General features: G+C 41.2%; 1 protein-coding gene across 1 annotated transcript in view; it reads right to left on the minus strand.

Annotated features, from left to right (window-relative positions):
- Positions 1-3686: 3686 nt before the first annotated feature.
- Positions 3687-17783, minus strand: part of LOC140191067 (C-type lectin domain family 17, member A-like) — a 67563-nt gene continuing 53466 nt past the window's right edge. Inside the window, exons 8-11 of the mRNA XM_072248143.1 lie at positions 13154-13250; positions 11778-11923; positions 9653-9762; positions 3687-3858 (exon numbers count right to left, since the gene is read on the minus strand). Of these exons, the coding sequence (XP_072104244.1) occupies positions 3687-3858; positions 9653-9762; positions 11778-11923; positions 13154-13250 (525 nt within the window). The remainder of the gene's footprint in view (positions 3859-9652; positions 9763-11777; positions 11924-13153; positions 13251-17783) is intronic.

The raw sequence follows: 17783 nt of genomic DNA on the forward strand, positions 1-17783 counted from the left end.
CATTTTGTTAAGTATCTGCTGATTCGCCACTTTGTCAAGGAAAAATTTTCCTCTTTTCCTGTTCTACCACCTGCTATGTTATGGGAAAAATGCACTCTTAGCTTTATCAATAAGGGGCTGATCTCTGAACTATACTCTCAGCTGATGCCTTTGGGAGTTCAAGATCTAAACAAAACTAAGAGTAGGTGGGAGGATGATCTCGGTATGGATCTTGTGGAGGAATATTGGGCAAAAGTATTGAATAGGGTTCATTTCTCATCATCATATGCTAGACTGGGGCTCATACAATTTAAAGTTTTACACAGGGTACATTTAAGTAAAGCCAGACTTTCAGACATATACCCTGGGACAGAAGCTGGCTGTGACAGTTGTTCCTTCACTCCGGCTGGTTTAGTGCGTGCATTTTGGTCATGCACTCGGCTTGATGACTATTGGGCATTGGTTTTTAAAATTATCAGTGAGGTTTTGGGGGTGACACTGAGACTTTGCCCGCTTATAGCTGTATTTGGTGTGGCAGATGATGATTTGGGTTTAAATGCAAGCCAGGCGGGCTATTGGCCCGTAGGAGAATTTTGCTGGTTTGGAAATCTGCCACTCCCCCAATTGCTGCTGCTTGGTTAGAAGGTGTAATTTTTTTTCTGAAATTAGAAAAGATTAAATTCACTTGGAGGGGGTCTGTGAAACAGTTCTATTCGAAATGGGGACCTTTCTTAACATATTTTGGGAGTCTTAAGGAATTACCTACTAGTTGAGGGCATTTGATTATAGTTGGGAAGTTGCCTTCCATTTAGCAAGCTTATAATTTACCTCACAGGGTGGTTGATGAATTGTAAATATGAGTGTATTTTGGATCATCTGACATGCGGCAGATGTGGGTGAGCCGTCATATTGAAGTAGTGTGGGGGTATGGTTGTGAAATGTCCGTACTTGTATTTGTGAATTGTTGTGTTGTAAATATATTAGCTGCTATGATATGTTCGGAGAGGGCGAGTTGGGGGAGGTTTGTTTTGGGGGTACGATACTAAAGAAAAATGGAGGAAAATATAATCCATTATATATTCTTATTGTGTCATTCCTTCAATAAAAATAAATTTAAAAAAATAGATACAGCAAACGTTTTACTGTATTCTCTTGACGTCAATGAATGGATTAAAGGAACACATCGAGACCCGAGATTCTGAAACAGGAAATATAATTTATCTTTTATTAACAGTCCGGTCAGCAATAAAAAAGGAACATAAAGTTTCTGTTGATTTGAAATGGTCGCACAAAAGTGGGAGAACGTGGGAGGAAAGAAGGGGGTTATGGTGGAAAGAATACATTGGGGATATCATTAATTTTTAGTGGAATATTATCTATTTTAGAGATTTTATATGCGCCTAATTATCAACGTATTCCAGTGTTGGGCAACAACATTATACAACAAAACACACACAGAAGTTCATTAAAGCTGAGGATCTACACGATATGCTTTATTTGAAGTTTTCATGGACAGACTTTTGTCATTATTTGCCAGCAGAAAAAAAAACAGCGAATGGCGGATGGACAAGTGGCTCGAAGGAAGCTGGACTCTCCGGCATTCGGAGTCGCACACCCCAATTTCAGTCTTCTTTCTACCAATGGTCTACGGGATTAAAAAGTGTTTAAGAACTATCCCATTCCTTCAAGAAAGTAGAAGTGGTTTCCAATTAGCTCCGGAGGTTTGTTATTCTCAATGCATCGGATATCAAAAGGACAGGGTCTACAGAAATATCCTGGAACCGGAAGGATCAGTGAAGATGCATTGGTCTGGCATCCAGCCCAAGTTGTTACTGTTAGTTGAAATAAAATATAGCCCAATTTAATGCAACGTGTTAACACTAGATATCTATTCTTAAATGCCAAGGTTCCTTATACACGCCTTCTGTTTGTTCAAATGCTGTAAAGTTTTCCAAATCGTGTACCCTTTCAAATAACGAATTCCACAGCGCAATTAGTTGAAAAAGAAGTGTTTCCTATTTTATGCCTGTGATCGGAATTGCAAGCAATGCACAAACGGAGAGGGAAGTACATATTGCTATTTCCAGTACACCTTGCATTGCTTATTATTCTTGGATAATAGCTAAACTCAACGAATCCGATTACTTTAACCACTGTTTAACCTGATTGACTGTGGTTGGAGATATATGAATGTATCCTTCCTCCAAAACACGAAACGTTTGAGCAGTTTTGATTTATGGCCGAAGTGTTGCAAATTCGTCTAGATGTAAGGCAGAGAGTATTCTGAATGGTATGGAGCCTGCCATAAACGGGATCGCAAGAAGATGAGGAGGAATACAAACTTAGCCTGCTGTATCAGTGTACAGCCATTTCCACTACTGAGGACATCTTCAAGAGGCTGTGGCTCAAGAAGGTCACATTCATCATTAAGGGCCTTCACAGCCAGGACATGTCATGTTCTCCTTAGTATCATCAAGAGGCTTACACGAAGCTGAAGACCTATACCTAACGATGCAGTAACTGGTTCTTACTCTCTAACATCGGATATTTGAACGGTTATGAAAACCTGACAAATTTCAGAGTTGTATATATTTACATGCTTGGATAATAAATGGACCTTTGAACATCTGAAACGTTGAACCTGAACATTTCATCGTTAATCTTTTATTGCAGAATTTACTTGCGTAACTTAGGCTTCTTCTGTCTTGTACTGACCTCCAGTGGTGCCGTGCTAGCCAGAGTGCACCGCAGCGCGTCCGGCACATCTTTAGGGGAAAAAGCCAAAATAAACAAGCTAATTAATTTGGTGCCGGCCAGGGTGATTTGTGTATCTCAGAAACTGCTGATCTCCTGGGATTTATAGCACAACAGACTTTGCAGTTTACAAAGAATGGAGCCAAAAAAAAAAATAAAATAATTCAGCAAATGGCTGTTCTGTTAGCGAAAACATCTTGTTAAATCCACTCGCTGTTTTTTTTTTTTTGTTTGACTTTGGCACCAGAGTCTGTTATGCGTAAAAATCCCAGAAGATCAGCGGTCTCTGAGATACTCAAATCATCCTGGGCGGTACCTAATTAAATAGCTTGTTTAGTTTGGCGTTTTTCTTAAAGATGTGCCGGACACGCTCCAGTGCACTCTGGCTAGCACTTCTGGTTCAGCACTGACTTCTGGCTCAAAAAAAAAAAAAAAATCACGTCGTAGGTCACTGATAATAAAAAAAAACAATGTTTCTATTTAAGTGCAAATTTATCTGCCTTGTCCCTTGTCCCAAATGCATTCTGTCAGTCTTCTTTCATTACGCATGTTTGCCATTTTCCCACTCAATTAATCAGGGATGCATATCTCCTTCCAGTGTAAAAGTACCCACTTTTGTGTAAAGCGCAGTTTCAAGCTCAAAGGGTTCACTGAGGAAGCTGGAGCAGCTCCAGTTACGAGATAATTTAAAGCCTGGAGAGAGTTTCCAAGTGGTGGAGTTTACAAACGACGGAGAATACTTTTTTTACTTTGATTGTAGTCATGATCTAAATTCATTACAGCTGGAGTGGAAAAAGCGACACGTGGGATTTCGAAAATATGTCTCAACAGAAAAGGACAAGAATGAGTGACTGTAATATTTTTTTAAAAACATCAGCACTCTTTTGATAGTCAGAAATCTGTGCTTATACGACATCACATCTGTATATCATATTCAATATTGACAAATTAAGTCATTGCTCTGTTGGTACCAATTGCTGTATTGAAGAGGGAATCACCGCAGGTCTCTCACAGATCCAATACCTTCTTTCATCACATGGCAAATCATTCCATTTTCCAGTGACAAGCATCTCCACACAGTCCTCGGCGTTTTTATCATTATTGGGTTCCCCTCTGCTCCAGTTTCTAAATAAACAAACAAGGAAAGCAGTATTATTCATAGGACTCGAATTCAATCTCGGCTTTAGTTCCATATTCATGTTCCAGGCTATGGTGCAGCTAGAAGACCAGCATATGCTGCCTACCTGTCACCCAGCTTCTGAATTTGGAGATGGAAATACTCTCAATACGACAATTTTACGCTGAAGTGCTACCATAAACTAGTTTGGTTTGGAGTTTAGGACTTTATTTCAGCAGAAGGAAATTAGCTACATTGAATATCCAGACTAGATGGCTATTACAGCAGCAATATGGGGCAAGTGTTACTTGCTACATTACTTTATACCTGAGTGTAATGCAGTTCTTCCTCCTGCAGGCAGACTTTGTTTTTTTTCACAGGAGCTGTAAATGGCACTGGGCATATTGTCAGTAGAGGCCACTGAATGGTGAAATGGTATGAGAAATTTATACCCATGTAATGCTAGGTCTATAGATCTTTTTATCATCACTACAACAGCAACATTCACTCGGTCTCATAGACTTTCCTTTGCTTCTCTCTTCCGTGATCTGATGCGTTTGTTACTTTCACAGAGAAAGGCTTCACCTGGCATCTGGCATTATTCCCTTCCAGGTGAAAATGGCGACAACTGTTCTAATCATGACTTTGGCACACAGCTCTTTCTTGGTAATTGCACAGAATACGTTTACTAAATACATTAGTAATCAGTAATATAAATGGTTGTGTTGCGGCTGTATAATATTAATATAATGCATTTGTTTTAGAGCTATTTCTCTCTGTCTTTACATGCAACCACCAGTTTTCATCGAGATCTTTAATCCTTCTAAATTCTGAGGATGATCTTCGCAGTTGCCTGTTTCAGCAAACCTGCTACTCTGCACCAGTTGTTTTGGACTTTCATTGTCTCATTCAGTGGGAAGTATATTCATTTATTTAATAGAACAAAACTGTTCACAATACTCCAGCTAATGTAAAGAACTACTTACTGCTGAATTCAAATACCATCAGAATAAAAACAAGCATAACTTTTTCTTTCTTAATAACTTGGTGGACACGCATTTGACTTTCAATGACCTGTGCATAAATTCACATCAGTTTATTCGAACATCATCGTTTTTCAATTTACATTTCAGTGAATATCCGAACATCAAACCCCTCCAAACCATTGCATCCGTCTTCAGGACTGACTCTCCGCCTGTATCAAAGAGGCATATGCCTTCACTAAGTGACTTGATGATTGAATTATCAACCTCCACTTTTGACTGCATATTACCACTGGCCGCTATTCCGCCAGCGATCTTCATTTTTTTTTGCCGAAGACTGGATCGGACAACCGATATCCGGCTAAGAAACCAGCACACCTGTAATAGAATTATAGAGCACAGCACAGAAACAGGCTCTTCGCCGGTCCAGTCCGTGTAGAAACATCCAACTGTACCGTCACTATAGACCTGTATACCCCTATCATGCAGGTACCTATTCAAACTTCCCTTAAACGTTTAAGCCGAGTTCGCATGCACCACCTGCGCTGGCAGCACATCCCAGATGCTCACGATGCTCTGAGTGAAGAAATTTCCTCATTTTTCGCCCAGCAGTTTACCTTTCACTCTTAACCAATGACCACGAGTTGTAGTCCCACCCAACCTGATTGGAAAACCCCTGCTTGTATATTCCTTATCTATACCTCTCATAGTTTAGTGCATCTCTATGAAATCTCCTCTCAGTCTTTTATCTTCCATGGAATAAAGTCCTAACCTATTCAACTGTCCTCTAACTCAGGTGCTTCAGTCCTGGCAACATCCTTGTAATTTTTCTCTGTACTCGTTCAACCTTAGCTACATCTTTCCTGTAGGTAGGTAACCAAGACTGCACTCAATACTCCAAATTAGACGTCACCAACGTCTTATATAACTTCAACATAACATTCCATCTGCTGTATTCAATATTTTGATTTCTGAAGACAAATGTGACAAAAGTTTTCTTTCCGACACTCTCTGTCTGTAATGCCAGTTTCAATAGCTTATGATCCTGTACTCCGGATCTTTTTGTTCTACAACACACCACAGTGCGCAAGCATTCATTGTGGTGGCCCTACCCTGGCATTTCCTAACGAAGTACAGCACTTCGCAATTTTCTGCAATAAATTCGATGTGACATTTTTCAGCCCCGTTTTCAGCAGGTTCAGATCCCGCTGCAAGCTCTGATAGTTTTCCTCGTTGTACACGAAACGCGTCATCTTGTTGTCATCCGCAAATGTACTGACCCATTTAACTTTATCATCCAGAGCGTTAAAGTAGATGACAAGATTCCACGGACCCAGCATAGATCGCTGTGGCACTCTACGCGTCACAAGCATCCAGTCAAGGAAGTAACCATCTGCTACCATTGCCTTGCTTCTCCCACAAAGCCAATATCTAATCCTTGATTAAAGTTTAAAAATGGCAGCCTTCGCGGCAGTTACGGAGTAGAACTGCGTCCAATCGCTAAAGAGGATTCGTTAAAAAAAAAGAATAAGGATAAGGCAGGAGCAGGCGGAGCAGGAATTGTGTGAGTGCGCCAGTGTTAGAGTGACTTCAGTTCATCAGGTTTGAGTGAAGTAAGTATGTGATAAGCGTCTTCTTTATTTCTGATTCTTCGTCTACTATGCCACAGTCAGTGCAAAGAGGATAGTTACAGGAACTATATTTTCTTGTCATTGAGATGCAGAAATTTTTGGAGATATCCAAACTCCCAGGTAACCACACCTACACCAGGTACCCCGAGCTAGAACTTCCCACAGAACGTTAAGGTAATGCAACTGAAGCTCGATGATGTTCTGCTCATACTGGTGAATGAGTAAGTTATAGATATGAGCTATAGGGCTGTTATCACCCCTACGTTTCAGGAGCAGGTAACTGGGTGAATGCCAGAAGACGAAAAGGAATTGGATAGCAAGTGTATCGTTCACCTGTGGCCACTCCCCTCAAATAACAATGTACCATTTTGGATATTCTTGAGGTGGACCACCTATCAGAAGATGCCATGGCGGCCAGATCTATGGTGCTTCATCTGGCACTGTGGATCCGAAGAGAAGGAAGGTGAAAAACACTGCAGTAGTGATAGGAGATTCCATTATTAGAAGAATAAATGTAAGGTTCTGTGGACACGATAGAACCACTGAGATAATATATTGCTTGCAGGTGCTCGGATCATTGTTATCTCAGATAGGGATATGGCATTCCAAAGAACTGTCAGGGGGTCCTGCACTGTAGCTAAGCACCTAACATACTGCATTCACTTTGCATAACCTCTTCACTCTTCCTAACTATGCCATTGGTACCTAACTGGATTACCAATTCTGGATGCTCACCTCTTGAGCTGCTGAGGACTACATTCGAGATATCCGGGACGCTGGCACTAGAGGGATAACATGCCATCCGGAATCTCGTTCTCGTAAACAGCACCTTTTTGTTCCCGTAACTAACGAATCCCTTATCACCAGCAGGTCGCCGCATCTCCCTCCCCTTTGCTTTCAGTTCCAGACACCTGACCACTGTGACTTTCCTCTACTCGGCCATCCCCCTCAACACGCTCCAACATGTTATTTGGGAAATGGCCCCAGGTGTACTCTGCACTGGCTATTTAAACCTTTGTTCCTTCCTGCCTGTTACCTAGTTTCACCTGCCCATCACCTTGGTGGGAAGTACCACTCTATATGCCCTAACTAACACCCCTCAGCATTCCAAATGATCCAGACTTCTCCACAGCCAGCTTCATATCCTTAACAAGGAGTGATAGAAGCTGTAGCCGGGTGCACTTCTCGCTGCGTAGTCAGCAGGGAGCCTGGAGGTCTCCCTGTTTTCCCATATCCTGCACAGGAGCATTCAACTACCGTTCCTGCTATCCCTACTGTTCTTACTGAGCAAATACAAAGAAAGAAAAACAATAAACAGACATGTGGAAAATTCTACAAACATATATTCGCATTTTCTAAATGAGGCTTCTCCTCGTTGAAGTCTCGAAGAGCTAAAGTCTTAAAATCCCCACTCTAACACTGGCCGCCATAACAATGGTCGGTCCGCTTTCCCCGCCGAATTTTCCTGATCCTGATTGGCCGCTGCTGAAAAACAGCAAACTGTCGTGAGTCGATGCATTATGTGCTCAACCAGCGAAGCTGAGTGAGCCAAGTCTTCTCATATTTCCGATCTCGGAATTGCCGCTGCTACAGAATGAGCCCCAGTCTGGGGTAACAGAATCCTCAGTTATATTTAATGTTTTTTGTGATTGAGTTGGCTTCCATGATTCTCATCTCAGGACTTAATCTTGTTCTACCCACGTGACTCTTTCCTACCTTTTGTATTCAAGGTTGGCCTGTTACAGCGGTACGCGACAGCAACAATGGTCGATGGTGCAGATTATTCCCTCTACAGCAACGCCCACTGCCTGCTCCTTAGGCTCGTTATCTGTGCGAAACTGTTTCATATTCGCCAATGCCGTTTCTAACTGCTTGTTTTTTGCTTAATACCCTCAGCATCAGTAGGTCTGTAGTCTTTGTGTTCACTGACCTACTGATTCCGCGACACCAGACCCTCAGCTTTTTACAAATTTAAATTTTTTTGTCCAGGGATTAAATCCTTATACATACTGTAGAGCCCCCGTTCATTCTTCTGGCCCCTGCACACGGCCGAAGTCCAATGCAAGTCAACGCTCTCTGGATTACACCAGTTAATGCAATCTTTTTCAATATTCTCAGGGACCACAGTTCCACGCTTCACTCTGGGTAGCTCCAAGTCTTTTGTCTAGCCTTAAGTCTTTGTTTTAACTACCGATCGGATAAGCTATCTGCGGATCCATTTTTGGATCTGTTTTAACGCGAGTCTTTTTGTCGGTAAAGAAGGCCTTGATTCACCAGTCACACCACAGTAAGGCGACGTAATCTTAAAGCAGAGAAAATCAGAAATAGAACGGGAGTCTGTATAAATAGTCGAGTATCTGAGCTGTGAGTAGATGATGTTTGCTTTAAATAGCAACGGTGAGGACATTGCCGTCGAATTTTTGTTTATATGTATGAACTCGAGGGAGGCCAAAAGCTTCAAATTAAGACTTCAAAGCAATTCTGTGAGCCACGTCTGAAGTTTAAACTCAAAATCCAACCTGGTGCTGCAGAGCGCTGGAGAAAAAAATGAATTACCGATGTGGGAATTCGATGGAAAATCAAAATGCTGCAAAATTCAGGATTTCAGGATGCATCAACAGAGCAAAAGGAATAGTCGACAATTAGGGTCCAGACCCCGTATCTGGAATAGGAGTAGAGGGAGGAGCTAAACCGTATAAAGAGGAGGGGACGTGAGGTGATACAGGTAGACGTTGTGGGATAATGGGCAGAAGGAACCAGGTGAGTGAAGGAGAGCTGTAGACGTAGGCGGAGAGGTTGGATAGTGACAGGCCAGGACACACGGACTATAAGTGCGCGAATGCGATACGTAAGAATGACGTGAAAGCGGCCCATTAAGATAGATAAGTGGAGGGCAGCTGGAGGAAGGAATCTAGTGAACTATGTGGGTTGTAAATAGGAAGGCGGGTGATGTAAAGGAAGGAAGAGGGGCTAGAGAGGGTATGGGAAATAGAAAAATATGAGAGAACAACTGGTGAATCACAAGCCGCGTAAAACATTTGTACAGGAGATAAGGGCGAACTGAAATTAGAAAACCTAGTTATATCGTTATGTTGTAAATAACTCCCTGAACAAGAAGTGCTGAGGTATTTTGTTTCCCGTTTCACATTCAACGCCACAGAGGTGGGACAAACTTGAAAGAAACTCACGTTGAAGAGGAAGAATAATCAGTTCCGTCCACCCAGCGCCAATCACCTTCAGACGCAGCATCACTGAGGCCAATCCAATGTTGATTCATAAGGGTCCTTCTCAAAAAGTCCTGTCATGGAAACGGAAATACCTCATTGTATATAGCATCAATGACTAATTTAATAGTATTGACCAACTCCGTAGTTGAATACCAATAAACAAAGCCCACTTATTCATTTCAAAGAAGATAGATGGCCGAATGAAAGTGGGTGAGAATGACACTAGATTGTCCTTTATACGTATTTTCTCCGTGGGTGCGCATTTGGCAGCTTCAACAGCTCAAAATTTCAGCGGCAATCACATGAGTAGAAGGCATAATTTAGCTAGCCTTTCGTAGCTTTCTGAGACACCGAATATCCTTAAATGGGCTCCAGGCCGTCACTTGTCTTACAGCTCCAACCCTTCCACTAGTTTTGATTTTACAACTAGGAAACTACTTTTTCTGACTTCTGTGGAAGAATTCCGGTGCTGAAACTTTACTGATTTACTTTTTCACACATGCTATTGGCTGTGAGCGCCTCTATGTAGAAAAAATCAGGTACCTGTACTAAGAAGTTACATTTGAAGTCATTGCTTTGAGAAATCAGGGGAGGTTTTGAAGTCCCTCGTGTCCCCTACATCTGCTAGCTTTCTGCCTACCGTTTTATCAGGAACATACAAATTAGAAATGTTCCTTTGAAGCCGCTTGACCGAATGAATGTATCAGAGCGACTGATAAACAGTTGATTAAAGAATCTGCTTTATACACTAGTGCTGAATTTCTTGTGCAGTTTTGGAGCTGCAAAATATGAGGGGATTATTCTATCACAAACCTACTTTGTGCCTTTGTATGATGGCTTAGAAGAGCAAGAATAGAATACAAAAACTCAGAGAGACACTTTACATCTATGATATAAATATGGCTTGTGTACGATTTTCTAGTCGAAGATGACTCCCGGTATGTTGATTGCTGTGGGATTATTCATTTATGGCAAGGTCATTTCCTTTCAAAAGTTGGCCACTTATCAGCACATGCAGAATTGTTGCTGCATCCAGATCCGAATTGAATTAATTGCCGAGGACTTGAAAAAGCTTTTAATTTCTACGAAATCAACGGTAAATATTCTCACTCCTGATCTCACCTTGGCAGAAGGTTAATGAGAAAATACCTGAAGGTGTTGCCGTGCTAGTCTCTGCATTACGGGATTCTGCCAGAATGATATGATGCTCAGATGACTGACTGCAAGCAAATTCAAACTTCGCCGTATTGATCGGTGCATGCAGAGACTTTGTCGAACAGACTGGGGAAGTGGCGAATCTGCCAAATATGGTCTCATACGAAAAGTCTCTTTCACATCAAATGCAGAAAACTTAGGGTTTGATTAGCCAAGGCTGCAATGTACTGTGTTCCTGGTGAAACCCAAAATAACTAACAGCGAACACAGTATTGATGAGTAACCATTGATTATAAAGTTTGCATTCGACTTTTCGCGTATTTAACGACTACAAGTAAATCAGTTACGTAGGAGTTCAGGACAACATTTTCTAAATTATTGTGCATAGTTTAGATAGGGCAGTTTCCAAGTTTGTACAGTATGTGACATTGCTGCACATTTTTTGGAACAACTTGGGCTCGGGCACAAACCAGGTCACGAGCTCAAACGTTTGGCACAGTGGGCGACTTGATAGCAGTGCACATCTCCCAGCATTTCTTGCAATGCAAGGACTAGCGAAGTTCAGAATTGAAAGAGTATTCCCGGGGAACTACAAAAAATAGTCTGTGTCTGCCCCCAGCTATATTTCAGTCGGTGAATACTGGTGTAGCACACCGTTTAATGTCAAAGAAAACTGAGGGAGGAACTTTGTCTGCAATACCAGTGAACTCGATTTTCAGAGGTTATAACATAAATACGAATAGCAACATGTTTAAATAAAAATGTATAAATAAATAGAAAAAGAGCTGTCATTGATCTGTTGCAAAGATTTATCCAGACAGTAACGAGCAACATCCCAGCACTTATTTATTTATGGCTTCTCTCTGCTTTTGGGACTCAACAGCATCACGAATCAAGGAGCAATCTGAAGATGCTTGTCAGCTTGACCTACCTGTTCATTGGCATTGTTAATGACGACAAGTTTGGCATCTACTGATACACACTGTCTCTGGGCCTCTTCCCAGGTTTCTGTACTTGACGAAAAATGATAACAGCTTTCCCTGAACCGTCTCCATCCTGGGGGACATCGGAGCAGATCTGTGAAGAAATTGAAGTACTGTTAATGTCTGAGGCAGTGTCCTGCTTTAAATGGACATATTTCAGGGGTACTTGAATGTGGAGTTTAAGGGGGAAATCACTGAATGGATGATGTCTCAAAACGGAGGCATCCATCATTAAGGACTCTCATCACATAAAACATGGCCACTTCTCATTGTTACCATCAAGGAGGAGGAATAGTCACCTGATGACACACACTCAACGTTTTAGGAACAGCTTCTTCACCTCCGCCATTACAGTTCTGAATAGACAATGAACCTACGAATATTCCTCAGCAAATCTCCCCTGATTTTTACAATACTTATTTAATTTATTATTATATATACATCTTGTTATAATTTATCGTTTTATTACTGTATGTTGCAATGTACCGTTACCTTAAAAAAAAACAAATTTCATCACATGTGGCATTAGCATAAAACTAGATTCTGATTCTGAGTCTGATACATGGGTGGGCATATTTCATGGATACTTGGTTGCGGAGTGTAAGGGGGACAGCCTTGAATGGATGATGCCTCAAAAAGGCGGTATCCATCATTAAGGACCGAAATCACCCACAACATGTCCCCTACTCTTGCTACCATCATCAAGGAACAGGACCAAACGCCTGACAACACACACTCAATGTTTCAGGAACAGTTTTATGCCCTCGGCCATCATATTTCTGAACAGACAATGAACGTACGAACACTTCAACAGCAACCACCCCCGACCGATAATTTCATTTATTGTGTGTATGTGTTTATATATATATATATAACTGTTACTAATAATTTTATTACCATGCATTGCAAAAGAAAAATACAAATGTCATTACATGTGCCAGTTCTGTATATCAGCTGTTATTGGACTAGGGTGGTGTCGTGTACTGGTGTCCCAGTACAGTTGCCTTGGGGATTGTTCCAGCTGAATTGTTTCGGTAAGGGAGTTTGAAGCCTATGTGTTTTTTTTTTGAAATGGACATTCAGGCTGGTGGTTATAGGAATGTGTCGGAACAGGATGATGGAGAATGGGCGTCGGAAGGGAAGAGAAATACAGAAGAACAGGAGACTTTGGTGCAGAAGAGGGTTAGAGTATGGTGCTTGTGGTATAGGAATGGGTATCTGAAGCAATTTTAGCAAACAACGCCGCTCTGCACTGGATCAAAATTCATGCAGTTTCATGCTTAAAAATTGGACGTATATTTCTAGCTGATAATTATTAACTTACTGCTACTGCACTGCAAAATATGGTCCAGAAGTTTGGTGATGGAGCTGTCGGTCTCCGTGAAGTTCACTGCAAATAAATGAGGACAACTCATTAGATTCTAATGTTTTCGTTCCCTTCCAGCCCGAGTTTGTGTCTGAAATAACGATGACAATCGTCACCAACGTCATTGATAATAAAATAAAAGGTAAAACTATGTTGCGCGCAGCAATGCCCAGTATTGAATCAGTCAGCGAGAAAGACAATCAGGCGCATTACACCCTTTCTTTTTCAATGAAAGTGGAGACATAAACTAATATTGCGCCAGATACGTGTTTCCCTGGCAACACACACAACATGCTGGAGGAACAGGGCTGGCCAGGCAGTATCTGTGTAAAGGAATAAACAGTGGACGTTTCGGACTGAGACCCTTTGTCAAGACTGAAATAATAGCCGTGAATTCACATAGGAAGGTGCAGAGAGGGAAGAAAGATGTACAAAATGGCAGGTGATAGGTGAAGCCAGGCTATTGGGAGGGGTGAGTAAAACACTGGTAAGCTGATTGGTAAAAGAGATAAAGGGCAAGAGGAGGGGTAATCTGATTAGAGAGGGGCATAGAAGAAACAGTCCATAAAAGTAACAGAAGAACGAGGGGCACCAGAAGGGGGTGATGTAGAGGTAAGAAAAAAGTGAAGAGAGTGAAAGAAGAATAGGAAATGATGAAGAGCGTGCAATTGCCCAATGTTCGAGAAATTGATGTTCATGCCATCAGGTTGGAGGCCATCCAGAAGGAATATACGATGTTGTTCCTACAACCTGTGTGTGGCCGCATCGTGGAAATAGAGGAGGCCGTGGACTGACATGTCTGAGTGGGAATTGGAAGGAGATTTATAATGCTACAGGGTGGACTGAGCGACTGAGCGAAGGTGCTTGGCTAAACGGTCTCCCAAACTATGTCGGGGGATACCAATGTACAGGAGTCTGCAGCCGGAGCACCTGATCGAGTAGATGACCGCAACAGATTCACAGCTGAAGTGTCACACCACCTGGAACAGCTGCTTGGAGCCCGGAATGGTAGTGTGGAAAAAGGCGTAGAGGCACGTGTGGCACTTGTTCTGCTTGGAAAGATAAGTACCAGGAAGGGGGATAAGTGGAGAGAAACGTGTGAACAAGGGAGCCGCGTAGAATGGACAGTAGGCTGGGGAGTGTCAGGGAAGGTGGGGCTTGGTGGTGGGATCCTGCAGGAGATTTGGTGGTGGGATCCTGCAGGAGATTCGGTAGTTACAGAGAATTATGTGCTGGACACGGAGACTAATGGGTGTTAGTTGACTCTGCTAGGAACCCTCTCTCTGGTGGGTTGACGGGACGATGAGTGAGACAGATGTGTGCGAAATAGAAGAAATACGGGTGAGGGCAGGGTTAATGGTGGATGAAGGAATGCCTGATTATACGCGGCACAACTTCACAACGTTGGTGACCAGCAGCAGGTTCACATGTGGGATATGATTGATAGCCAATTGCGAGCAACATTGTCATACAAAGAATTATATTTTCACAGGGAGCATAAAAACTGTGACGGGCACTCGAGAAAAAAATATTAAACGTCTGCCACACCAGGTGGAGTGCAATAGGGCGTAAAACGGTTAAGAGGAATATATTGCAAGCAATTTAGGGGAATTGAGGAGGCAGGCTTCTTGTGCATACTATAGTACGGTGCTGAATCTACAATCAAAACTTATGAAAAGGCCATAAATGTTCAACCTATTATTACAGCCCTCTGGCACGTGTTTCAGGTGAAATGGCGTTACCTTGAAAATTTAGGTTTGGCATGTTGAAAGTTTTTCGATCGTCATTGATAGGATGGGCCCGTGCCTCTTTTTGTATAGGTATATTCGATGGTTGTGCGACTTAATGTCGCTGGGATAAGTTAAATTATCCCTCCCTATACCACCAATAAGATTTCTGTAGCTCTTTCTTAAGGCACTAATTATCCGTCAAGATTGATTCAAGAAACGCTCTTTCGGAGACTTCCAGTAAGAAGGCGAGAGTTTAATCGCTTAAAACTGTCGCTCCATTTCATTTCTTACTTCCGCACTTCTTTTTTTTACCCCAGACTGCTTTTTTTTTTGTTTTCCTACCTGCCTGCGAATACACCTGTCCTACGATGGCTTTAAAGGACTCTAACCTGGGAAAAAAAGAAGTCGCTGCGACTGCGACTGTCTCCAGCTCCTCTGCCGGGGACTATCCCCATTTTGGACAGCACCGTCAAGAGATTATATCTGAATTTACTTCCGAATATAACTCTTCTTTCAGTTCGTTGTAGTCAAAATTAGATCAAGTTAATTCCAAAGTGGATGATGATACCATACATTTCTCTCATCTTGACTCAGAGACCGAAGATTTAAAATGTCATGTTCAGCAGCTAGAAGCCGTTGTTCTAATTTAAGTGAGTATAACACCAAATTAACATCCAAAATAACTGAAGATTATTCTCCTCAAGTTCTGAGGCTGCGCGTCGAGTACAAATTCGTTATGAAAACCATGAATTCAGGCTCTCGGCGTTATCCTGCCCATCGCCGAATAACACTCAGTACTGGGGTCAAAAAATGGTTTAATCTGTGACAAAAGCTGAGAAATTTATTGAAAGTCTCCCTGCCATTGCGACTCATTATTTAAAATGGCCGATTAGTACCATTTTTCACTTTGTTTTTTTCCCGTTTTCTTTTTAAATTAAATTTTAAATTACTGAATTCTTTTTCATAGCTTTTCGCGGGTATGGTACTCTGGATTATTACTTTGTGTTAAGTCTAATACTGTCTCATGGAACTGTTTTTATTTTTATGTATGTAAAATGTTAATTCGTAGTGTATAAGCTCCGTTTTTTTTTTGAACTGTTAATTAAACAGAGCTTATGACGATACTCAGAAACTGGAAGTTGGTTTTTGGGGTAGTGTTTTATCTGAAGAACTTGCTGCTGTTCTTTGGAAACTTTCTTGTTTTGGGATGGTGGGGGGGGGGGGGGTGGTTGTGAGGAGCGTTCCCTGGTGCGAATACCGTTTATACCATTTTTACAACCTTTAGTTATTCTTTGTTACTCATGACTTTTTTTTTGTCCTCGCCCTCTTGTCTTATGCCTTTGTCCCAAAGCTGATGCATTTAAGAACTATTATTCTCAAACTTATACCTCTGAATCTTTAAATGAGAGTATCTCTGTTGAGCATTTTTAAACAGTTTAAATATTTCTTCACTCTCTTTCGACTTTAAGGCAAAACTCAGTGAGCCATTTATCAGTAGAGGAAATATCCTTTGCCATCTCTGCATTGCAGTCGGGTAAATCTCCTGGACCTGATGGGTTTTCTGTAGAATTTTATAAATCATTTTCTTTATTGCTTTCATCGCAATTATTTTTCGTTCTATCTGAATCGTTTAAACATAATAATTACCAGCATCAATTAACGAGGCATGTATCAATGTTTTAGCCAAAAAAAAAGGTAAAGAATCAACACAGTGTTCTTCGTGAAGACCGATTTCTTTGTTAAATGTCGACGTTAAAATTTTGGCTTAAGTTTTGGCAGGTAGATTACAGAACATTGTACCTTCTATTATTTGTGAAGATCAATCTGGCTTTATTAATAATCGCCTTCCTTTCTTAATATTTGGCGCTTATATAATATCCTATATTCACGCTCAGTTGGGACTCCTGAATGTGTTATTTCTCTTGCTACGGAGAAAATCTTCGATCGTGTGGAATGGAATTACGTTTTTGAGGTTTTGGAAAACGTTTGATTTTGGACAAAGGTTTATTATATGGAATAAATTGTTATATTTATTTCCCACCGCTTCTGTTTTCACCAACTCTCAACAATCCCAGTCTTTGAGCCTTAAACGTGGCACCCGTCAAGGATGCTCCCTGTCCCTTACTTTTTGATTGGCTATTGTGCCACCGGCGATTGCGTTTCGTAGCTGTGCTGTATTGTTGGGGATTTAGAGGGGAGATGTTGAGCATAAAGTTTCCCTTTATGCCGACAATCTTTTACTCTTTATATCAAACCCGACTACCTCCTTACCACCAAAGTTTTCACTTCTTAATAAATTCAGTCGGCCTTCCGGTTATAAACTTAACTTACATAAGTACGAACACTTTCCAATCAATAGCGAAGCACAAACATTAGTATTTCATGACCTCCCTTTTAAAGTAGTTAATAACCAATTCACTTACCTTGGGATTACAGTAACAAGGACCTTTAATAATCTTTTTCGAGAAAATTTTGCCAATTTTCAAAACTCGACAAAATAGAATCTGACACAATGGTCACCCTTGTCCATATCTCTGGTAGGTCGAATTAATGTTATTAAAATATATGTCCTTCCTAAATTTTTGTACTTATTTCAATCTGTACCAATTTTTATTTCTAAAGCTTTTTTTTGATGTATTGTATTCCATTATTTCGTCCTATCTATTGAAGGGCAAACGGCGAGACTTAATAAAGCTCAACTTCAAAAATCTGAAAAGGAAGGTGGTATGGCCCTGACTAATTTTCGTTTATATTATTGGGCAGCCAATATTCGTTGTGTTATTTTTGGTCCTTCTTCCATAATCAGTTTAACTGCCCAAAATGGGTGGCAATGTAGTTGAATTCCAGTAAGGATCTTT

The sequence above is a fragment of the Mobula birostris genome, chromosome 32, assembly GCF_030028105.1.
Source record: "Mobula birostris isolate sMobBir1 chromosome 32, sMobBir1.hap1, whole genome shotgun sequence".
NCBI classification, from domain to species: Eukaryota; Metazoa; Chordata; class Chondrichthyes; order Myliobatiformes; family Myliobatidae; genus Mobula; species Mobula birostris.